A 20653-nucleotide genomic window follows, 5' to 3' on the forward strand; every position below is an offset into this window, starting at 1 on the left:
ATGACTTCCATGGTTAGTTGTGCCACTATTGTCTTTATGAAATATGGAAGTGAGTGGAAGGTAGTTTTCCTAGAGTTTTGTAGTTATGTGGATGGGTTGTTTCCTATTTGTTAAAGTGGAAATATTATAGACATAGTGAGGATGTTGTGGTAGTTGCTAATTTTCACTGTTTCTTGGGATTTGATGTTTGCTTAATAAACCTTTTTGGTTTATCTATTGGTTAGTGTTATATAAGTTCTTGTAGTGGTGATTGAAACTTGGATTTTCATTCACTCATTTATGTGTGCTGATGTGAAGGTGTTGAAGGTTTGTTTTTTGTTTTTGTTTGTTTTGTATAATTCTAGTGTATGGTTGGTGATTGTTTCAGAGAGATGAAGTGGAGATATGATGCTAGGCAGTGATGGTGAAGAAGTTAAGTGTGGGGGAAGCTGTAAAGAGAAGTTGCTGCTGTGTTCGCGAGGACGCTCACATTTCAGTGTGGGGGGAAATGATGACCCCTGGATCGAAGCCATTTTTAGCAATTTTTTAGGGTTTAAATAGGGTCAATTATGGTCATTTTGGATGCATTTCCATAGTATTTGAAAGCATGTGTGTGTGGAATGTCATGGTATTTGCATGCATCATGATTGTCGATGTTGTCCATTGGTGTATGCACATTGCATGGGAATGGTGACGATTAACATTGTTTTAAAGAGGAGATTGTATGTAAGTGGGTAGAGAGAAGAGAGAGATCGAGGGGGAGAGAACGAGGGTTAGTATGATGAGTTTCGAGCTCAAGCTTTGAGGATGGTTAGGTGGGAACGCAAGTTTGGAGACCTTAATGTGGTTACAAATGAAAAGTTTCAAATTAAAAATGGAAGGGTGGGTAGTTGTAGCACCCGTTGGTACCCGCCAACCTCTTGAGAGCATATAAGAGAAAGAGAGAGGGAGCGTTTCTTTCTCTGGCTAATGTGAAGAACAGGAGGAGGAGGAGGAGGAGGAGGAGGTAAGCCTGTTTGTTTGTTTGTTGTTAATGTATGTGTGTGAAGAGAGAGAGAGAGTATGGGTGTGTGCGTGTCTTGTATGAGAAAGAGAGAGAGGGTGCCACTCGCGTAGAGAGAAGGAGGAACAGCATGTAGGCCTGGCGCCTGCACGTAGAAGGTGGCAGGAGGCCTCTGTGGTCGACGTGAAGGGGAGGCTGCCATGGCCCAACGTTGGCCTATGCCTTGTGAGGGCGCCCATGCCTTGTGCACATAAGGCAGGCCAGCGCACGGAAGTCACCATGGCCTTGCGCCTGGGCTGCCTGCGCAATAGAGGGGGCCAAACCCCAATGCACCTAAGGTAGACGGGCTGGCCGCTTGCGCAACACAGAAGGGACTGAGCCCTTGCGCTTGACGTAGACAGGTGGTCGGCCTAAGGCACCTTGTGCTTAAGGAGAAGACGGCTAGGCCAAGCCCACCAATGGACGGGGCTGGCCGACTCTGGAAGGCAAGCGTGCGCTTGGAGAAGAAGGGAGGCCAAGTGCGCTTGAAGTAGCCGGGCTGGCTGTCTGTAGACTGGAGCCGACAATGAAGAGTTCGGCATCACGAGCTTAACAGGCTGACTGGCGGGTGATGAGGAGGCGCCTTGCGTGGGCAAGCTTGGCACCTTGTGTGCCCCATGGAGAGGGCCACATGGCTGTTTAGTGCCGAGGAGATGGCAAGCCTCTCAACCCAAGGGGCCGGTGCGTGCGCACGGAGGAGACCCACAATGAGGTCGCGCGTGGTGAGCCAGATTGATGGTAGGCCGTGCACCACAGGCAGCCGACCTTGGAAGGTTAAGGTTGCATGGCTGGGTGCTAGCCATGCATGGTGGGGCACGGACCATGGAGCAAGCACATAGCCTTGACGGAGTTGTGTGCAGAGGTAGTCATGGAGTTGGCTGCCAGTGTGCCATAGGCCATGGAGAGGCAAGCCGCCTTAGAAGGCGGTCGGTCATGTGTTATGGGTGGACCTTGTAAGGCCGCCGTGCCATGGATTGGGCCGAGTCACAAAGGCTGATGATGTGTCAGCAAGGAGAGGCCGCATGGCTCAATGAGGCCGTGTCTTGGAGCCGATCAGCATACACATGGACAATTTCTAGAAATTATTTTTAGAAATCCTAAAAATTGGTATTTTTAAAATATCAATGATATTTTGGCAAATTAAATTGCTAAAAATTTTCTAGAAAATTATAGGTTTGGAATGACATGAGATAGGTTTGGTGGAATTCAAAATTGTTATATTTTGAGGCCCTAGAAAATTAGAAAAAATAAGAAAAAAAATCATGATAATTCTTTTTCTCGAGAATTTAATATTTTTGAGGGTTATTTAATATTGAAGTACGTTTTCTCGTGCTGACATTGGATAGATGCGGGTTTGTGCATATTTTTAATACGATCATATCTTGTATTAATGGATATTTATGTTTGGATTAATTCTAAACGATGTATTCATGATTTTTTACCATTGTTTAGCCATTCTTTTTGGACATGTTCCTTAATTTCTTTTGATGGCTATAATTTTCGTTCAAAGTGTGTTTTACCTTTGATATTTTTCCATGATAATTTATTTTGGCACTTATTAAAGTGTGGATTGTGCTTAATTTCTTAAGCCTAAGACAAACTCTATCATGGGTTAGTTGATCGGTTTATTTTGGTGGATTTCTATTGGATGTTTTCCAAGTTTTATATGGACTCATCAGGTTCTGCCTAGATCACTTGTGTCTAGGGTTTTTTTATTGAGTGCTACACACATGTGTTTCACTTTCTTACTTTGGAGTTTTATTTGAACAACACGATGTTCATATACTTCGGATTGATGAGTTGACCACTAATTTTAATGCTTCTTTTGGCATGATTAAATGTCCATTAGATGGTATGCATTGTTTTTTATGATCAACTATGTTATTTATGGATTGAAGGAGCTTTTATGCTTTTATCCATGGTTTTATAAGGGTCTTTTGATCTTTTGGATAATATCATGTGCTTTGAAGGTAGCATTTGCCTTCGTTTTTTGCACGTAATTTTGGAGTATATATGTTTTTACTCTTGTTCATATTCCAACTCGGATACCTAGTTGCTCATATATCTAGGTGAGTTATTTTTCTACCCTAACTTTATTGTGTTTTGGGTAGTTATCATTAGAAAGGCGCCAATAATTCAATTTCTTTTCTAAATGATGTACTCAGAAGGATTTATTCCTTGATGTAGTCTCAAGTATATAGAGACAGGTTTAGTATGTGAAAGTCTAGATAAGGCCATCTTATTCCTTTTATACAGGATTTTATTCATATTTTCCTAGACGGCATACTAGGGAGTTTCAAATTGTTAAGGTATGTATGGGTGGTATCATGGTGGTATGGGACGCTAGTGATCCCTCACATATATTATCTTATGGGATAATTTGGGCTCAAGATTGTTGCTTTGCTTACATCACTTAGCATGTTGACCTCAACATTTAAAGACAATCTTATTTTCTAAATTCACTAGAAGTTATAGTGTGGGCATTCTCTAGATAAACTTCTTTTATCTATAACCTACATGTTGTGATGAGGGAAATCTCATCGGCATTTTCACTTGTTGAAATCTCTTTCTTTAGAGTTCAAATAAGTTTATCTTGTTGTGTTCGGATAAGGAAATTGGGATTCTTCCTTTGTTGGCATTTATTTCTCTAGTTCCGTACTTTAGGTGATTTACACAATCAACCTAATAGATTTACGGATGGACATATGTAACTCACCGAGACGTTGATGACTCTCTATGTTGATATGGGTAACTCGAGACGTCGATTATTGCATATGCAGATGTGGAACTATCAATTGTTTATGCTAAATGAATAGATTGTATAGAATCCTATGCATGGGATTTGTGGTTGAAACTTTAATGGATCTTGAATTTCTTGAAAGAGGTTGTTAGAATTTTTTCAAATTTACATATATGTGTTGAGGCTATCATGTTAAAGAGAACAAGGGGATAAATTTTGCTTCTTGGAATATGCTTATATGTAGCATAAACACTCTGGTTATTTTTGGCATGCTATTGGTATATAGATATAATGTTTTACTCAATCATATTTTAAGACATGCCAAGATTAGTAAAGGAAATCAAATAGTTTTTCATATTCCACTCATTTCCTTGACCTTTCATTCATACACTCATTTTTACTTACAACCATTTCCAAGGTTTTCTCCCTCTCTCTCTCTCTCTCTCTCTCCGGCTTGCCACATTAACTTCCTTGACCTTTCATTCTTACACTCATCATTCCTTATAACCATTTCAAAGGTTCTCTCTCTATCTCTCTCTCTCTCTCTCCCTCTCTCTCTCTCTCTCTCTCTCTCTCTCTCTCTCTCTCTCTCTCTCTCTCTCGCGAAAAATAGGATCTCAAAACTAGTTTTCCCTTCCATGTTTTTGTACTACCTAGAGGAGATTTATGGGCACCTGGATGCTTTTGGAGGATATTTTTGTGGCCCTTGGATGTTTTTCAATTGATGCATGAGAAATTTACTTCTTCACTTGGATGTTTCCGGAGGAGATTTGTGGGCACTTGGATGTTTTGGAGGATATTTTGGAGAAATTGGATGTTTTGCTATTGGTGCATGATAAAGTTACTTCTTACTATTATAAGGCACTTAAAGGAGCATGATTATTTCATAATTAACATTATTTATGAGAGTTAAAACTGTTAAAATTTACATGGATACCATCACTAATGCAATGAAATGAGATATGGTGGGTCAAATATTAACCACTTCATAATGGCATAAGTACAAATTAACATGAGAGCAATTAAAGATGGTGATTAGAAGCACAATGTGGACATGAGATTGAAATGAGATATGGTGGGTCAAATATTAACCACTTCATAATGGCATAAGTGCAGATTAACATGAGAGCAATTAAAGATGGTGATTAGAAGCACAATGTGGACATGAGATTGACATAATAACTAGCTAGGTTCTCATTAGCACAAACTCAATTTATACAAGTTTGTCCATGATTTGCTCCAATGTTGATTGCTCCTTGATTTGTGCCACCTCCCCTCCTACATCTAGGGGGACACCTCATCCTTGATTCACTCCACCTCTTTTGCTTGATTATCTCCACCTCTTCACTTTTCCTAGAATATCTCCACACATCCTAGATCTTCTCATGCTACCCTTTATTCTCTCCTAGTAGATTCCATTCACATTTTTACTCCTACCCACTCAATTACAGACTCTCTTTTACAGCCTCTTGCTAAGGGCTTGTTCCTCCACACACCCATTCAATTGGATATTTCAACACCTCCCCTCAAGTGAATAATTCTAGCACACTTGGACCCTATACCAAGTTTTCGTCTTACTTGGTAGCTCGTGACCAGTGTCTTAAGTCTCTAACTCATAGTCCTTGACACTCTCTCTCTATGTGTCCAAGGCTACTACAAGTGCCCGTGACCTTGACTCACACATACGTCTACCAACATGGCCTACATCATCGGTGGCTCAGAGGTGGTTTTAGTCTATTGGGGCAGGTTACATTGGGTTGTCGAGTTACTATCTCTCTTCCTTATAGATTTTAACATGGCTCCTCACTTCTTGGAGCCTCACATCTTCTCTTGTCTTCAGTCTTCTTGTTGTGGCAGCTTCTCTTCTTCACGCATCCATGTCTTCCTTCAATGCTTCATCTAGCTCTTCTTCTCGGTGTTGATCCTCCTCTTGAAAAGAGATGTTCTTCTTCTTTCATGGATGGGGCCACGAGCTTGACCTTCAGCTCTTGCTCCATGTGAGCAACATATTTTAATGTATTGTTGAGTGACAGATCTTTTGTGCTTTTGATGGTACACAAGGTTGTAGCAAGTCCCCAATGGCACTAATGAACCACCAATGCTTCCAATTGATGGAGATTAGACCCAATTAATTTGTGTTTCACTGTGCAAAAAATTGGTGTGCTTGGAGCACTCAATTGATTAATTTGCACTTATCCAACTTCAAGGGGCTCTTGGGGGAGTCTATAGTTGCACGTATACTTGATTTTGAAGCCCAATATTACCACATAATCTTCAATAATCAAGGAGATTTATTACCTTCTTCCCTGGTACTCTGTAGTGGCAAGATAGGTGTGTGATATTTCATTGATTGTGTGCAAGTTTCTTCACCATTAGCTTTGAAACTTTATGAGATTCTTGTACACTCCTAGGCACCTCTCCGTGTGTGAGGAATTAAGCCAATTGCTTCTATGTAAGTGTAGATCTAAGATCTTCTCCAAAAAAAGGTGCCTAAGAAATCGTGATTTTCGGGAGCTCTGCACTGAGAAACGCCGATTGCTTTGGGATGCATGGACAGCCATGAGTGTAGTTTATGCCCCTAAAAGGGCTTTGTTAATGAGTATATGTGAAGAGAGAGGGAGCTCCTCCACCAGCTGGGAGCTCCTCCACCAGCTGGGAGTACACTTTGGCTATGGAGAAGAGAGGAGCTTAATGCTTATAATTATGATTATGGACTAATGAAGTGAATAAAACACTTAATGATAGGTTTGACATGTTGGGCATGGATTTGAGGCTCTGATACCATGTTAAAATTTACATGGATACTATCACTAATGCAATGAAATAAGCTATGGTGGGTCAAATATTAACCACTTCATAATGGCATGAGTGCAGATTAACACGAGATTAAAAAGCAATTAAAGATGGTGATTAGAAGCACAATGTGGACATGAGATTGACACAATAACCAGCTAGATTCTCATTAGCACAAGCTCAATTTATACAAGTTTGTTCACTCATGAACCGCTCCACTGATTGCTCCTTGATTTGTGCCACCTCCCCTACATCTGGGGGGACACCTTATCCTTGATTCACTCCACCTCTTTTGTTTGATTGTCTCCATCTCTTCACTTTTCTTAGAATATATCCACACATCCTAGATCTTCTCATGCTACCCTTTATTCTCTCCTAGTAGATTCCATTCACCCTTTTACTGCTACCCACTCAATTACAGACTCTCTTATACAACCTCTTGCTGAGGGCGTGTTCCCTCACGCACCCATTCACTTGCATATTTCAACACCTCCCCTCAAGTGAATAATCCTAGCACACCTGGATCCTATACCAAGTTTCCCTCTTACTTGGTCGCTCGCGGATTAGTGCCTCGAGTCCCTAACTCATAGTCCTTGACACTCTCTCTCTCTATGTGTCCAACGCTACTACAAGTGCCCTTGATCTTGGCTAAAGTGCTCACACATACATCTACCAAATGGCCTACATCATCGGCAGCTCAGAGGTAGTTTTACTCTGTTGAGGTAGGTTACATTGGGTTGTGGGGTTTCTATCTCTCTTCCTTACAGATTTTCACATGGCTCCTCACTTCTTGGAGCCTCACATCTTCTCTTGTCTTTCTTATTGTGGCAGCTTCTCTTCATGCATCCATGTCTTCCTTCAATGCTTCGTCTAGCTCTTCTTCTCGGTTTTGAACCTCCTCTTGAAAATAGATGTTCTTCTTCTTTCATGGTGGCTGGGGCCACAAGCTTGACCTTCAGCTCTTGCTCCATGTGAGCAACACATTTTAATGTATTGTTTGACAGATCTTTTGTGCTTTTGATGGTACACAAGGTTGTAGCAAGTCCCCAATGGCACTAATGAACCACCCATGCTTCCAATTGATGGAGATTAGACCCAATTAATTTGTGTTTAGTAGAGGCTTATCTCTGCTCACTGTGCAAAAAATTGGTGTGCTTGGAGCACTCAATTGATCAATTTGCACTTATCCAACTTCAAGGAGCTTTTGGGGGAGTCTATAGCTTCAAGTATACTTGATTTTGAAGCCCAATATTACCACAAAATCTTCAATAATCAATTTATATTCACAAGATTCACATAAACAACATTTGAAAGACTTGATGTAGTTGTCTATTTGCACGTTTATTTGCAGAATATGAAAGCATAGTGAAATGGGACCCACTTTCTTCAAATTTCTCGTCCTATTAATTATGTTCTTTATTTTAATGAGAATACTATGTCTAATCTTCCTTAATATACCCTTACCACCATAAAGTATAATAATAAGACAGTATTTGAAGGAAAACATGGGTAGTTTCTTGTGGGATTCTTGTAGAGGTGAGTAATGAGTGCATAAAATATTTTTTTCCAAATGGAGCTTCACTTTCACAACACATCTTGGGTTATGCATGAAATTGTGTTGGAAAAAAGGTTTTTCAGGCATTTGCAAAAGAACAACTAAAAGTTGAGATGGAGTCCTAGTTAGACCCCTCAAGGGTTTAATAACGTTTATGTAGGATAGCATGACAATTGAACATTTGTTATTTCTATGGAGTTAATATGAATATATAGTGGGTTGCTATCTTTGAAGAATGAAAAACTCTTAGAAAAGGGACACTTTATTATATTCAAATTGAGAAAAGGGATGTCCTTCTCTAACATCTCTTAAATAGAAATACTATAAGGTTTCCATATGGTAGATTCCTTTAAGTGACATCATGCCTTGAATTTTGTAACTCCACCAAGAGATCCCCTTGCAAGAAAATACTAACTTGTTTGCAACAAGATCTTGTTTGGATTTTAAAACATGTGCTATAGGGTCTTTGGATTAGGATGGATCTATAAGGACACGTTTGCATCAATATAAGGGTCTTTTATAGTGAAAAAAAAACATCATGTCTTCTTTATTTCTTTATTTATACAATGCAACTTTGTACATCCATTTTTGCTACATCATGTTGACAAGGACTTTTGATAAGGCTCATTGTAGTGTGTAGTATACATTTAAAATACCTCCTCTCTATTGTTGTAGGGTCCTTTGATAGGATGGATCTATTAGGACACACTTGCATCAAAATATAAGAGTCCTTATGTGTCTTTTGAAGTGATAAAAAACATCACGCCTCCTTTATTTATACAATGCATTTTTTTATACATCTATTATTGTTGTGTCATGTGGACAAGGACTTTTGATAAGGTTGATTGTGAGATGTACTATGGACCACATTTTTACAAATACCTCCTCTCTATTGCTAAAAATGATGATGAGAGAGGTGATTTTATTTTTCCCATGCTATCTCACAAGTTCATACATTTTAAAGCATGTACTTGTTGCATGTTAAGATTGTACTTTTTTGCATGGAAAGCTTGTATTTTTTGCATGTAGTAACAATAAAACCTATAATTATTTTTGTGGATTTTTATTGACATAAGCGTAAAGTTTATCATACTGTTATACCCTTTTTTCTTAAGGCCTTGTTGATGTCTTAAAGCTCCTCAATATTTACCTTTAACTCGTGATCTCTATTTATTTTAATATAATGCATATTAATTTAATCAAATTTAGCCATTTTTCTCATAGGTTTTATGAAAGTACACAAAACTTTTATCCATGAGTGTCATGGATTTGTACCGCTCTATAATGTTTGTAGATCTCATGTCTTATTAATAAAGAGAGATTAAAAGACCTTTGATAGTGGAATCATTCTTCTCTTTTTCAAGCTACACTAAAGGCTTAGTAATGTGCACTATCAATGTAGGGCTGACACACCTCTAGTGTGATGCCCTATATTTACCTATTATTTTTTTGGAATTATATTGTCATATTTCTATTGTGAATGCTTTATATCCATGCCTAGAATCTCATTTCCTATCATTTAGTCATCAATTTTTTTTCTTTGTTGTGTGCAACAGATATTTTTGATGTTTTATGAGTAGTTTTTGAGATGGTAAGAATTGCATTTTCATAGTAGAACAACTTTGTTTCCTTTGGAACTCATCCATTCGGGTCCCCAAATGATTCCAAAATGGTACTAAATGGTTTTTTGTTCAAATTAGCCTAATTCTTTGTGCCACAAGTTTGGAGGGATGTTTAAGAGCCCTGAATGATGGAATTCGGCTCCAAGGCCTCAAGACAAAGTTGTAGATCTTCATAGATTACCTTGAGATAATTTTTTTGATTCCTCATATGACTACTTGAGGAAATAGTGATATTCTAAAGAAGACTTCCCAATTATTTAAGACATTCAACTTTGATGAATTTCCACTTTGAGGAGTTTTGGCTTCTAATAGCACATGTTTTTTGAGGCATCTACTTTTGTTGGGAAACCATGCCAAGTTGGAGGTTATATTTGACATCTTGAGCAACCAAATCTTCTCAGACACACTTTTATGATTTCTTTTGATTATCACCATAATTTTGGCTTCTATTGTCATCGAATATCAAGATTTGTTAGTGTGATTATGAATGTGTGTAGGTGGCTTCAACGTTCCATACATGTGCTTTATGGTTGAGGCTTCAACAACCCCTAAATTTATCTAGTGGAGGCCATGATGTTGAAGAATAAAAAGGTTATGTTTATCTAGTATTGCATGTAATTTTATGATTGTACATAATCATATAAAACTTTCTTTCTTTCTTTTGCATGCTATTAATAGGACATAAGCTATAGTGGTCTTATTCAACCACATTTTAAGTCAAGCCAAATCAACTATTGAAAGGTGAATATTTTTTTTCCATTCACTCAATTTTCCTTCATTTCCACACTCATCACCACTTACAATCATCTCTCTCTCTCTCTCTCTCTCTCTCTCTCTCTCTCTCTCTCTTTCAATAGGATCTAATCCTTTTTGGTACTTTTAGGAGCAAAGCCAAATCAACTGTGGAAACATATTTTTTTGGTCTTCCACTCATTTTCCCTTACTCTTTCAATTCCAAACTCGTCATCACTTACAATCATTCCAAGGGTCTCTCTCTCTCTCTCTCTCTCTCTCTCTCATACACTACCTTTTTGCCACCCATAAGTGGGGCAAGTTAGCTAGTAGTACGAGGGCCCTTATAAAGGCCATGATCCACCTGAGTTCAAGTCCCACCGTTGGTCGTATATGCCCTCGTGCTGCATTCTACCGATGTTAATACCTCTCTCTCCTAGAGTGTGTGTGTGTAATAAAAGAGGACCCTCGCACTACCTTTCTGCCACCCACAAGTGGGGCAGATTGGCTAGTACGAGGGCCCTTTTAAAGGCTATGATCCACCTAAGTTCAAGTCCCACCGTTGGTCGTGTATGCCCTCGTGTTGCATTCTACCGACGTTAATACCTCTCTCTCTCTCTCTCTCTCTCTCTCTCTCTCTCTCTCTCTCCAGCTTTGACACTAAGATCTCATTAGTGTCATGAAAAAACCGTCCTTTAGTGTAATTTTCACGGCTCAAATTGAGAAAAACCGATTGTAGTTTTTCGTAGCCTTGAATTTAAAGAGTCAAATTTTTTAGATTTCAATTATAAAACCGACTAACCTATGCATTTTTTCAATAAAAACCAGTTGAGTTTGAAGGTCATCCTTCTTGTTCATTGGTTAGAAAAAAAAGTTTCTTGTTAATGATACTAGAATTCCCTCCTCGTTTTTTTGGTAGGTTCAAGTAGAGAGTCTTTGTGCCTCGTAGGTTTTTCTATTAGTGAGTTGAAAAGTTATTTGGGAATTATTGGTGCAAAATTAGTATTGTACACAGGCAAAGAAGATCGAGCTCTCTACTTGTTGCTGTGTTGATTATGGGAAAACATATCCCACAAATTTAAAACAAGTTTAAACATGATCAGAAATCAAGAGTAAAAAAAACCTTAAACATTTTGGGTCGAATAGAATTTGTTATTTAAAGAGATGACGATTTTCCATGTAGAAAATGTCTTAAAAAAAGGGGTGAAAAATAGAGGCATGATTAAAAACATCCCTGACATTATAAAAATGGAAATTTTGAAACGTTATAATTTGAATTACAAGATCTGAATTTACAGGAGCTAGAGAAAAACTTATTTCCTAGCCAGTGAGAAAAAGTAAAATCGACTTTCCCTATTCAAAATCTCATTTTTTATTTAGGTTTTTAGTTACTAAAAAAATAAGGTTTTTTTTTAATTTTAACCGGTGCAAAATAGAGGTTTTTTTTCCTAGTGGGACATGCTCTTCGTGCTAAATATTAAAGAGGTAGGCCAGCTTCACGTGGCCAGCATCAAAAGACACTTGATGTGTCGTCTGTTTGCACAAGGGAAAAATTAAAATATGGTGAAACGCGGACCACTTGCATATGCAAGAAGGCCGGCGGCGACAATTTGCAGTGTTTTGAACAACCATAAAAAAAAATACATTGAAATAGCTAGTTTTAGTTGCGTTGGAAAGAGAGAATGAATATATTTGACGGGCAGTTGAATGCAGCACACCTTGCAAGTTGCAGCTATGCTTGCCAGCGTTCGAAAAAAAACCCTAGTTTAGTGTAGTTTTTTTAAAAGTGCGAGGGATATATATATATATACTTTAATGTGAGATTTTGACCATTAGGAATGTGGGAGCCTGGAGGGGAAGGAGGGGGCAAGTATTGAACCAGGCTGTCGGTGTGTAATACTTAGCCCTTTCTGGTCGGTTGTCCGTGTGTAATACCCAGCCCTTCCTGCTAGGTTATTTTCCCACCTTTAAGTTTAGTGTAGTTTGTTGAAAAATATCTTTAAATTTGAAATTTGAAAAAATTAAAAAAATCTAAAATTTGAAAGTACAAATATTTAGAGATTTTGAAAAATTATAGAACAAAAACTTTAAAATTTCAAGATTTTCCTGTATAAATAATTTCACAATGTCTACATGAAAGTTTTCCTTTTTTTTTACAAAATACTTTTTTCTAACAAGGGTTTTTACATACATATTACATATTAGCTACGATCATATTGAAGGGCTTTTACATACGTATATTTAGCTACGGTCATGAATCTAACAATCTTAATGCGCACAGGGAGGTTGTGTGTAATCACATTGTATCTGCCTTTTCAGCTGCCTATATTTGTCAAATAGACAAATGTAGGGGTGATACGAGCCACTTGTTTTTAACGTTCTCTCTCTCTACAGATACAAAATACTCCCGCTGAAATGTATCCAAAATGGCGAGCCACTTGTTTTTAACGTTCTCTCTCCCTACAGATACAAAATACTCCCGCTGAAATGTATCCAAAATGGCGAGCCTTCGTGTATGTTTCCTTTGCACGATCCTCGAGTCTCGACTCCACACAATAGCCAAACGAGCCTTCGTGCATGTTTCCTTTGCACGAACCTCACTCCACACAATAGCCAAACGGCTAAGAGGGGGGGACTTAGCACAATAGCCAAACGGCTGGAAGGGTACTTTATGAGGACTTACATTAACCCACCCCCTCCTCCACACACGTGTCACGTGTTCCCTCGTATAGCATGTACAATTTTGAGCAGGCAAAAGTAAGCCGGCGGTAAATTTTCGAGGGATAAAGAAGTAGTGACAGCGTGCGAGCTAGAAGCAACAAGGCCTGGTCCATGTGATGAAATGAGTATATATATATATATATATATATTGAAGTGGTTGCGTTAGATCCACGGTAATCCAATATAGCATTGGTGGATGATATGGATCTCCCCCCTTGGAATCCTAGCCTGCCTCAACATATTACCCTTGCCTCAAAGTATGATGAGACGGCAATTTCAATACTTGAAGCCAACCCTATGTTAGATTCTGATGGGATATTTGCTAGTAATTGTTGCTCTAGTTGTATATCAAGCACAAGGCCATTTTCTTCGAATTCCTCAGCTTCTGCCATTGAGGATAATATTGTGCTTGATTTGGATAAGATTACTACGCCTCGTTTAAGGCGATTAACGGCAGCTGGCGCTGGTAATTCATTTGCACATCAATGGCCAACTAACCAAGGGCTCCAGCCGCTCATTGACAAGGGCACTGTCATAAATAGTAGTAATAATACTACATGTGGCCTGATTAGCCCTTTCCAGTCGGACACAACTGGGAAAATAACAAGCCCAATGAACGTCCTGCTGCACCTGCATGACCGAGAATTGGTCGGGAAAATTGGCCAAAGGATTGATCCCACCGTTCCCACGTTGACAATTCAGGTGTGCGCCGCCGCCGATGCATATTCTTCTCTAAGCCGGGCGGCGGACACGTATAATTAAATTAGCTAGACCTAGCTTGATCATAACAAGTGTGAAAATACACGGTAGAATCACCTTTAACTGTGTATTACAACACCTCTTTCGATTTTCCACAACTAAATCTAAGATAGTCACGAATATCATTCTATTATTGTCAAATCAGTTAGCTAATACGCAGTTTCTTTTCTGCTGCTGTAGGCATTGGGTTCTCAAATCACGAAAAAGCAAAAGGCTACAGCTTTGGGAGCTGCTATAATGAAGAACCAGCAGGATTACATTTATGTGCGTGCTCGTAGAGGTCAGGCTACAGACCGCCATAGCCTGGCTGAGAGGGTATGGTTAACAAAACTCCCAATCTAATTAATGATATCAATTTGACACAAATCATGCCATTTTCACATACTTCTAATTCCTCGACCATGAGCTCTTAATTAATTGTCCAATTCGGCATGTTTCCTTTGAACATAACGTACGCCAATAATGGGCAGGCTCGACGAAACAAGATCAGGGAGCGCATGAAGTTCTTGGAGGGCCTAGTCCCTGGCTGCAGAAAGGTGCGCGTCGCTCAAACGTTTACGCTAACTACGAGATAATTAGTTGTCACCTTGCTTGTTCTAATTCTTAGGGAAAAAATATGTTGCAGATTAACGGTAAATCCATGATACTGGACGAGGTAATCAACTATGTTCAGGCGCTCCAAAACCAAGTACAGGTAAACAAGCACGCGGAATGGTGTAGATAACTTTAATCAGGAATTTTAATACTTACTCTTGCAGAATTATCAACCATAATTACCTCTGATTGTTTTTGCGCAAGTCTTCTGTTATGAAACGTCTCCTCTAAGTCTAAGAAACCCTGGAGCAGCTAGCTTCAATTCCTCCATTCTTAAATATGACGATATTTATGTTGACGACCGCAGTTCTTGTCGATGAGGTTGGAAACGCCAACGATCAACTCCATGCAGACAGACGAGCTGGTGATAGCTTAGCGGGGCACCGGCGTTCTAAACTTTGGATTATCTGAGTTTATCATCTGATTACGAATACGAGGTTGATGGATTCTTTGTATGTTGGCTGCTCGGCAGGTTATGGAGAAAGAGGCTCTGAATTATTTACGTACAAAGGACTAATCCATGATGGTAATCACAATATTATCGTGAACGCAACTCCATTAAGTGCATGATTCGGACAAGCTAGGACCATCCAAAATCATCCATACCTTACAACTGGATTCTTGACTAGTACATTGAATTTAAATAAAGCATCTTCTCGGCGGTGTTCCCTGTATTCCAGATTCCGGTTATACGTGCAGTACTATATTGTAAACAATGTTTTTTTTAATAGTGTGCAAAACAAATGTATTTCAGTAAAAAGTACCATAGAATCAGATTGTAGATGTCCAACGAAAGTTCAAAGTACTGTAGAAGAAGCTTTTCATATTTTGATTGTCTTTCTGCTACAACCTCTCAGACTTTGCAGGTCTCCTTCAAATGTTATCTTTTCAAAGTCATATTTGAGAGCTTGATTCAACTTGCAATGAATCTCACAGTGAAATTCTAAAACAAAAAAAGCATAAAAAAAGTATACCTCTAAGAGATGTTTTTAAGTTGGTTCTAATGAGATGTTTTTAAGTTGGTTCTAATGGTATGGGACAGCAAGACAAAGTTCTAAAAGAGAAATTACACAATTTCAGCATCAGACATTTCCCGCTTTATAAGAGCATAATTTGAGTTTTAAGCGTTTCTCGCTTTATAAGAGCATGTTCACAGCATGTTGATGAACTCATAGCTTTTGCATGGCTTTGAAGCAAACAACAAGATCATCAACACGCAAGAAATCAAGCCCACCGCCCAAGGCTTCATCGTGTTTTAAATAATCAAGGACCTAATTAATAGAGTGGAAGTAGTTACCTTTCTATATAATATAACTAGTGGCTTGACCCGTCCCTGACGGGCAAGAGTATTCTTATTTGTCAATCACAAATCAATGCAGTAGAGAGAGGTGTTGCTCTAGAGTCCCAAGATCACAGGTTCAAGCCCTCATTGGCAAAAGTGATGGCATGCATGGGTGTGTTTTTTTTCTTACTTTCTAATTCCAAACAACTGAAAAAAAAATAAACGCTCATCTTCGAAGGGTAAGTAGGGATAAGCCTTATATGTGAAGCCCATGATCGGCCCCATGGTCCCTAAATTGCCAACCTATATATAAACACACTATGCTTGCCATATATATACTCCTAAAGCTCTTAATCTCATTGAATAAAGCACAAAACTTGGCGTTAATAAACAGCCAACATCTCAACCCAACATAATATTGACAATCTTAACACACCTGAACAAAGCTTTAAAACAATCTACGTACAACTAGATTATCTCTCCTTGGTAGCCTATACTCCTTGCCTCCATCTGGCAAAAAAACATTAGCTAGTGCAAGATAAACTTTTCGTGGAAAAAAAGAAGGAAAATAACAAAACCTTACAGAACTTATTTGGTGGATCAATATTTGAGTCGAATGGGATTGAACAGGCTTCTAGACAGCAAACCGAAAAATTATGTATTGTCCAGTACCTATGACTCGAAAATCTGTATTGTCCAGAGCCTATGACTCGAAAATCTAACCTATTAGGCTTTTCATAATCCACAAACATTACATGCACATGAAGTTGATCCCCGTGATCTTTTGTAATCTTATACTGTAAATTCCAAGGAGCCCAAAGCTCTCATTGTATGGGTCTCGACCATACAAACCCAACAATAATTTGGGCTCTTAAAAATAAAGATATTCCCTGTTGTGAAAAGAATGTATCAATAGCAATATAAATTCACCAAACAAAACGTAAAACCCACATAAAAACAGGTTTCTATATATACTGTAAAACACCGGTGCTCTCTAACAGTTCGATAATTAGAGATACTGTTGCTTTTCCTTCCCAAAATGAAGGGTCTACAATTCAGCCATGAATACTACATAGATTATGAAAAACAAAATACATGAATTATAGCAATCTCAAAAATAATTACCTTCAATATCTTGGCCATCACCATAAACAAATAAAAATGATATCTTTGCCATCTTGATATCAAATATAACACTCACAACACTAATATTTTACATAACACTTTAAGGTCTCTCTCTCTCCCTTTGTCTCTCTCTATATATATGCTTAGTATTTTGTGCCAAGCAAGAAAAATAAATAAAAGCAAGTCAAAAGTAAACATTTGCTTATCCAAATGTCCAAAAATAACAAATAGGAACTCACCAACACCCGTCCTCCATGTCAACAATTAGGACCACCTCTTGAGCAATGATAGGGCACTCTCTTTTGTGGATCTACATGGTATCTTTAGCTAAATGCAAGTAAATTTATATACATGAATTCAATAATAAAGAAGAGAGAAGCATCAATGTGAAAGATTGCATAGAAAGACAACATAGATTACACATGTTACATAATTGAAAATATTTTTTTCATTGATACATATATATCTATGATTGTAGTATCCAGTGTTTGTAAGTTGCTATATCAATAGCTTGTTCTCTACCTTTTAGGCATAGATTAAACTTACATCCTGGTTTATGCCATTTGGAAAACCTCCTTGTAGACAACATTGGTTGTGAAGACTTCGCTTGAATCTTCTATGTTGCTTTCCTGTTGTTCCATATCATGATTTACACACACTTTCACTATATCAGATGATCTAACACGTGATATAGCAACGTACAACTGTCCATATGTGAATACTTGGGTGGCCAAGTAAAGTCCCAATACACTCAATGATTGTCCTTGGGACTTATTTATTGACATACCAAAGGCTAACCTTACAGGAAATTGTCTCCTTCTCATGTCAAAAGGTAATTGTAGCATGGTAGGTATGAATATGATCCTGGGAATGAAGACCCTATCTCCAATGTGATTTCTGTCTTACATATCAATCTGGTACCATTACAAAGTCCCCACTAAGGATCCAAATTGCAGAGCAGCATGATAGGAGAATTAATCTTTAGAATCAAGTGGTGAGGAGGGTAACCACCACCCAAGTTCAAACTATTCAAGTATTCAATTGGGTACAATATTGCATCATTCTCGGAAGAAGCAACCAAATCAGCACTGAGGTATTCTCTTTCAAGACCAGGCAGTGAACTCAAGGCTAGTTTATCAACCTCATCAACCTCTAGATTTTGTGGTGCAAGTATAGTACGATCTTTAAAGAAGCATCCATATTCCTCCACCCTCTGAAGATCTTTGTATATCCATTCTACCAAACGCAAAATGGAGTTCCCATGGATCAACATTCATGGTGGTATTACCACTCTATCTTCATTGTTTGGATGGCCTATAGAGCCGTCTCCAATTTGTAATGTCCATTTGACAAATTCTTGTTCCGTATAATCATAAGAACTGTGTCTAATCCACATGTTTTGGGTGAGCTTTAAAACTTTCACATATCTCCAAATATGTGACCGGCATAATATTGCATCAACAATGTCCTCAGGCGATCCCTTTGGCACAATCGATAAGATTTGCCTGAAGTCACCACCAAAAGAGTATAACTTTCCCACCAAACACTGAATCACTCTGCCTAATGTCTTTCGATGTCCTGTCCACATGTCCTGTCCACTGTTTCATATGCATACCGATGCATCATTGGAGCCTCATCCCAAATAATTAACCTTGCAAGCTTCAACACCTCCGCTAATGGGCTGTTAGCTTCATTTCCACATGTGCTAAAAGCATTGAGCACCAATGGAATTTTAAAATGTGAGTGCGCTGTACGACCATTTCAAAGAAACAATGCAGCTATTCCAAATGATGCACATGCCAATGCAACTTGATTCTCTCCACGTAATCGTGACAGCAAAGCATTATAAAGATAGGTTTTACCTGATCCACTTGGTCCATCAAGGAAAAAAACTCCACCTTGGTTCAAAGAAACAGCCTCAAGGATAGTGTCAAATGCTCTTGATTAACAACTATTTACACTCCTTTCCATGGAAACGGACAAAACTGCCTGTTGAACAGAATCAAACATCATATCTACCATCATCAAACCATTGTTGATACTGGCAACACTTGATCTATTGGGAACAGGCAACCCTTCAAAATCATGCAACCGCTTTCCATACTGTTATAAGAGGTCTTGGATTTGCAACAGAGCTTAATTCTTTGCTATAGAATGACAAACATCAACATCTGTACACCCTCTCTGTTGTTGTGCAAGGTATGGAAAAAAATCATCAGAAAGCTCGATGGAGAATTTATTCCAAAGGTGTCATGGGGATATAGGCTCACAAAAAACCATTATAATGACAAACAACTGACGCGGCTGGAATCCTATTTTTTGAAATGCAGCTTCTTGGAGACACATATACAACTCCTCATCGCTCTCTAGCATTCCTCTAGCTTCACATGCAGCCTTAAAACACGGATACAAATGTCCATCCACCGATCGTAAATCCTCAAAAGATTTACAACCTTTGCACACATGCGTAAGTAATATTGCTCACCTCCACTTGGAGTAACATTATACATACGTCCGATCACATTTTCCCTTTTCCTTTTAGTCCATGAGTGCAAAGTTTAATTCCACACCCACTTGCAAGGGAAATCAACATATAGCATGCTACTTGCATCCGTATACAATTGATTGGCTTTGAACCATTCAGTCAAAGATGTTCTTTGGTTTTCATCACAAGTAATCACATCATGCAAATCATCATGATCATTGAATATCACATTGTTTTGCATTGGGAGATGGACATGCAACCTTTGTGTATCAAGCTTTTCATCATGCAAATCATATTGGTTTATGCGCTAGCATGCCTCTGACAATGCAGACATGTACCGCACATCCAAATATTGATTCACCTCATCAATAACCCCATGTGAATCTTGCAACTCTATAGTATCTCTATCATGTCCTTTGTATGCATACTTATACAAATACTTTATGGCAGTAATAGTACAACATACTTCAATGTTAATATGGGCTTTGTACCTCATAGATAGAAAAGGGTTATGTGGAACAACCCATCGACTATCCACCCTTTGATCCTTTACCTACATGAAACTACCATCGTCTCTCTGCATGTAAGTTGGATATCCATTGTCATCAATGCTGATGTTTGCACCTCCCTTTGACCATGCAAGGAGAGCACATATTTAGTTCCCCACATGGTCCATGGATGTTACAATGACTAATTATGGAGTGCAACCCAAGAAACATCACCTTATCATCACGAAGTTCAGCACATACCAACATATCATAGTGTGCAGTGCAATCTCTACCGGTTTCCTTCCACTTTCTATTATCAATAATATATGTGCATGTGGCAAGCCTCTTTTTTAAAATTCAATAATCGACACAAATCCCAACACCTTTCCATATATTTCTTTTTTCACCAATAAGTGCATCATGTCCTTGTGTTTCTCATAAAAGACCCGAGCTGTTAAGTCCGGTCGATCTTGGGAAACCTGACCACGTAGTAAGGCATTGGTTATTTCATCCCACTTACAAATGTAAGTGAAGGTAATAAACAAGTCAGGTTTACCCATCTTCCTAACAATTTCCATTGAATCTTGGTACAATTGATGCATATATCTAGGCCCTCCTGTATATGAAGATGGTAGAACTACCATGCGCCCTTAGCAATGCTCCCAGAGACTCTATTGACCTCATCACTTGAATTAACCATATCTGCAAGACCTTAGTATACTTCAGCACCACACAA

At 38.6% G+C, this 20653-nt stretch overlaps 1 protein-coding gene across 1 annotated transcript; it reads left to right on the plus strand.

Moving 5' to 3' along the window:
- Positions 1-13379: 13379 nt before the first annotated feature.
- LOC147625452 (uncharacterized) lies at positions 13380-15313 on the plus strand. The gene is made up of 6 exons (XM_086819030.1): positions 13380-13886; positions 14124-14258; positions 14414-14479; positions 14569-14637; positions 14845-14901; positions 15010-15313. Exons 1-6 carry the CDS (start codon positions 13386-13388, stop codon positions 15052-15054), a joined length of 873 nt encoding a protein of 290 aa, XP_086675156.1. The 5' UTR covers positions 13380-13385; the 3' UTR covers positions 15055-15313.
- Positions 15314-20653: the final 5340 nt, after the last annotated feature.

This window comes from Cibotium barometz, chromosome 24, assembly GCF_041138505.1.
Source record: "Cibotium barometz isolate CiBa-2024 chromosome 24, ASM4113850v1, whole genome shotgun sequence".
Classification (NCBI taxonomy): Eukaryota; Viridiplantae; Streptophyta; class Polypodiopsida; order Cyatheales; family Cibotiaceae; genus Cibotium; species Cibotium barometz.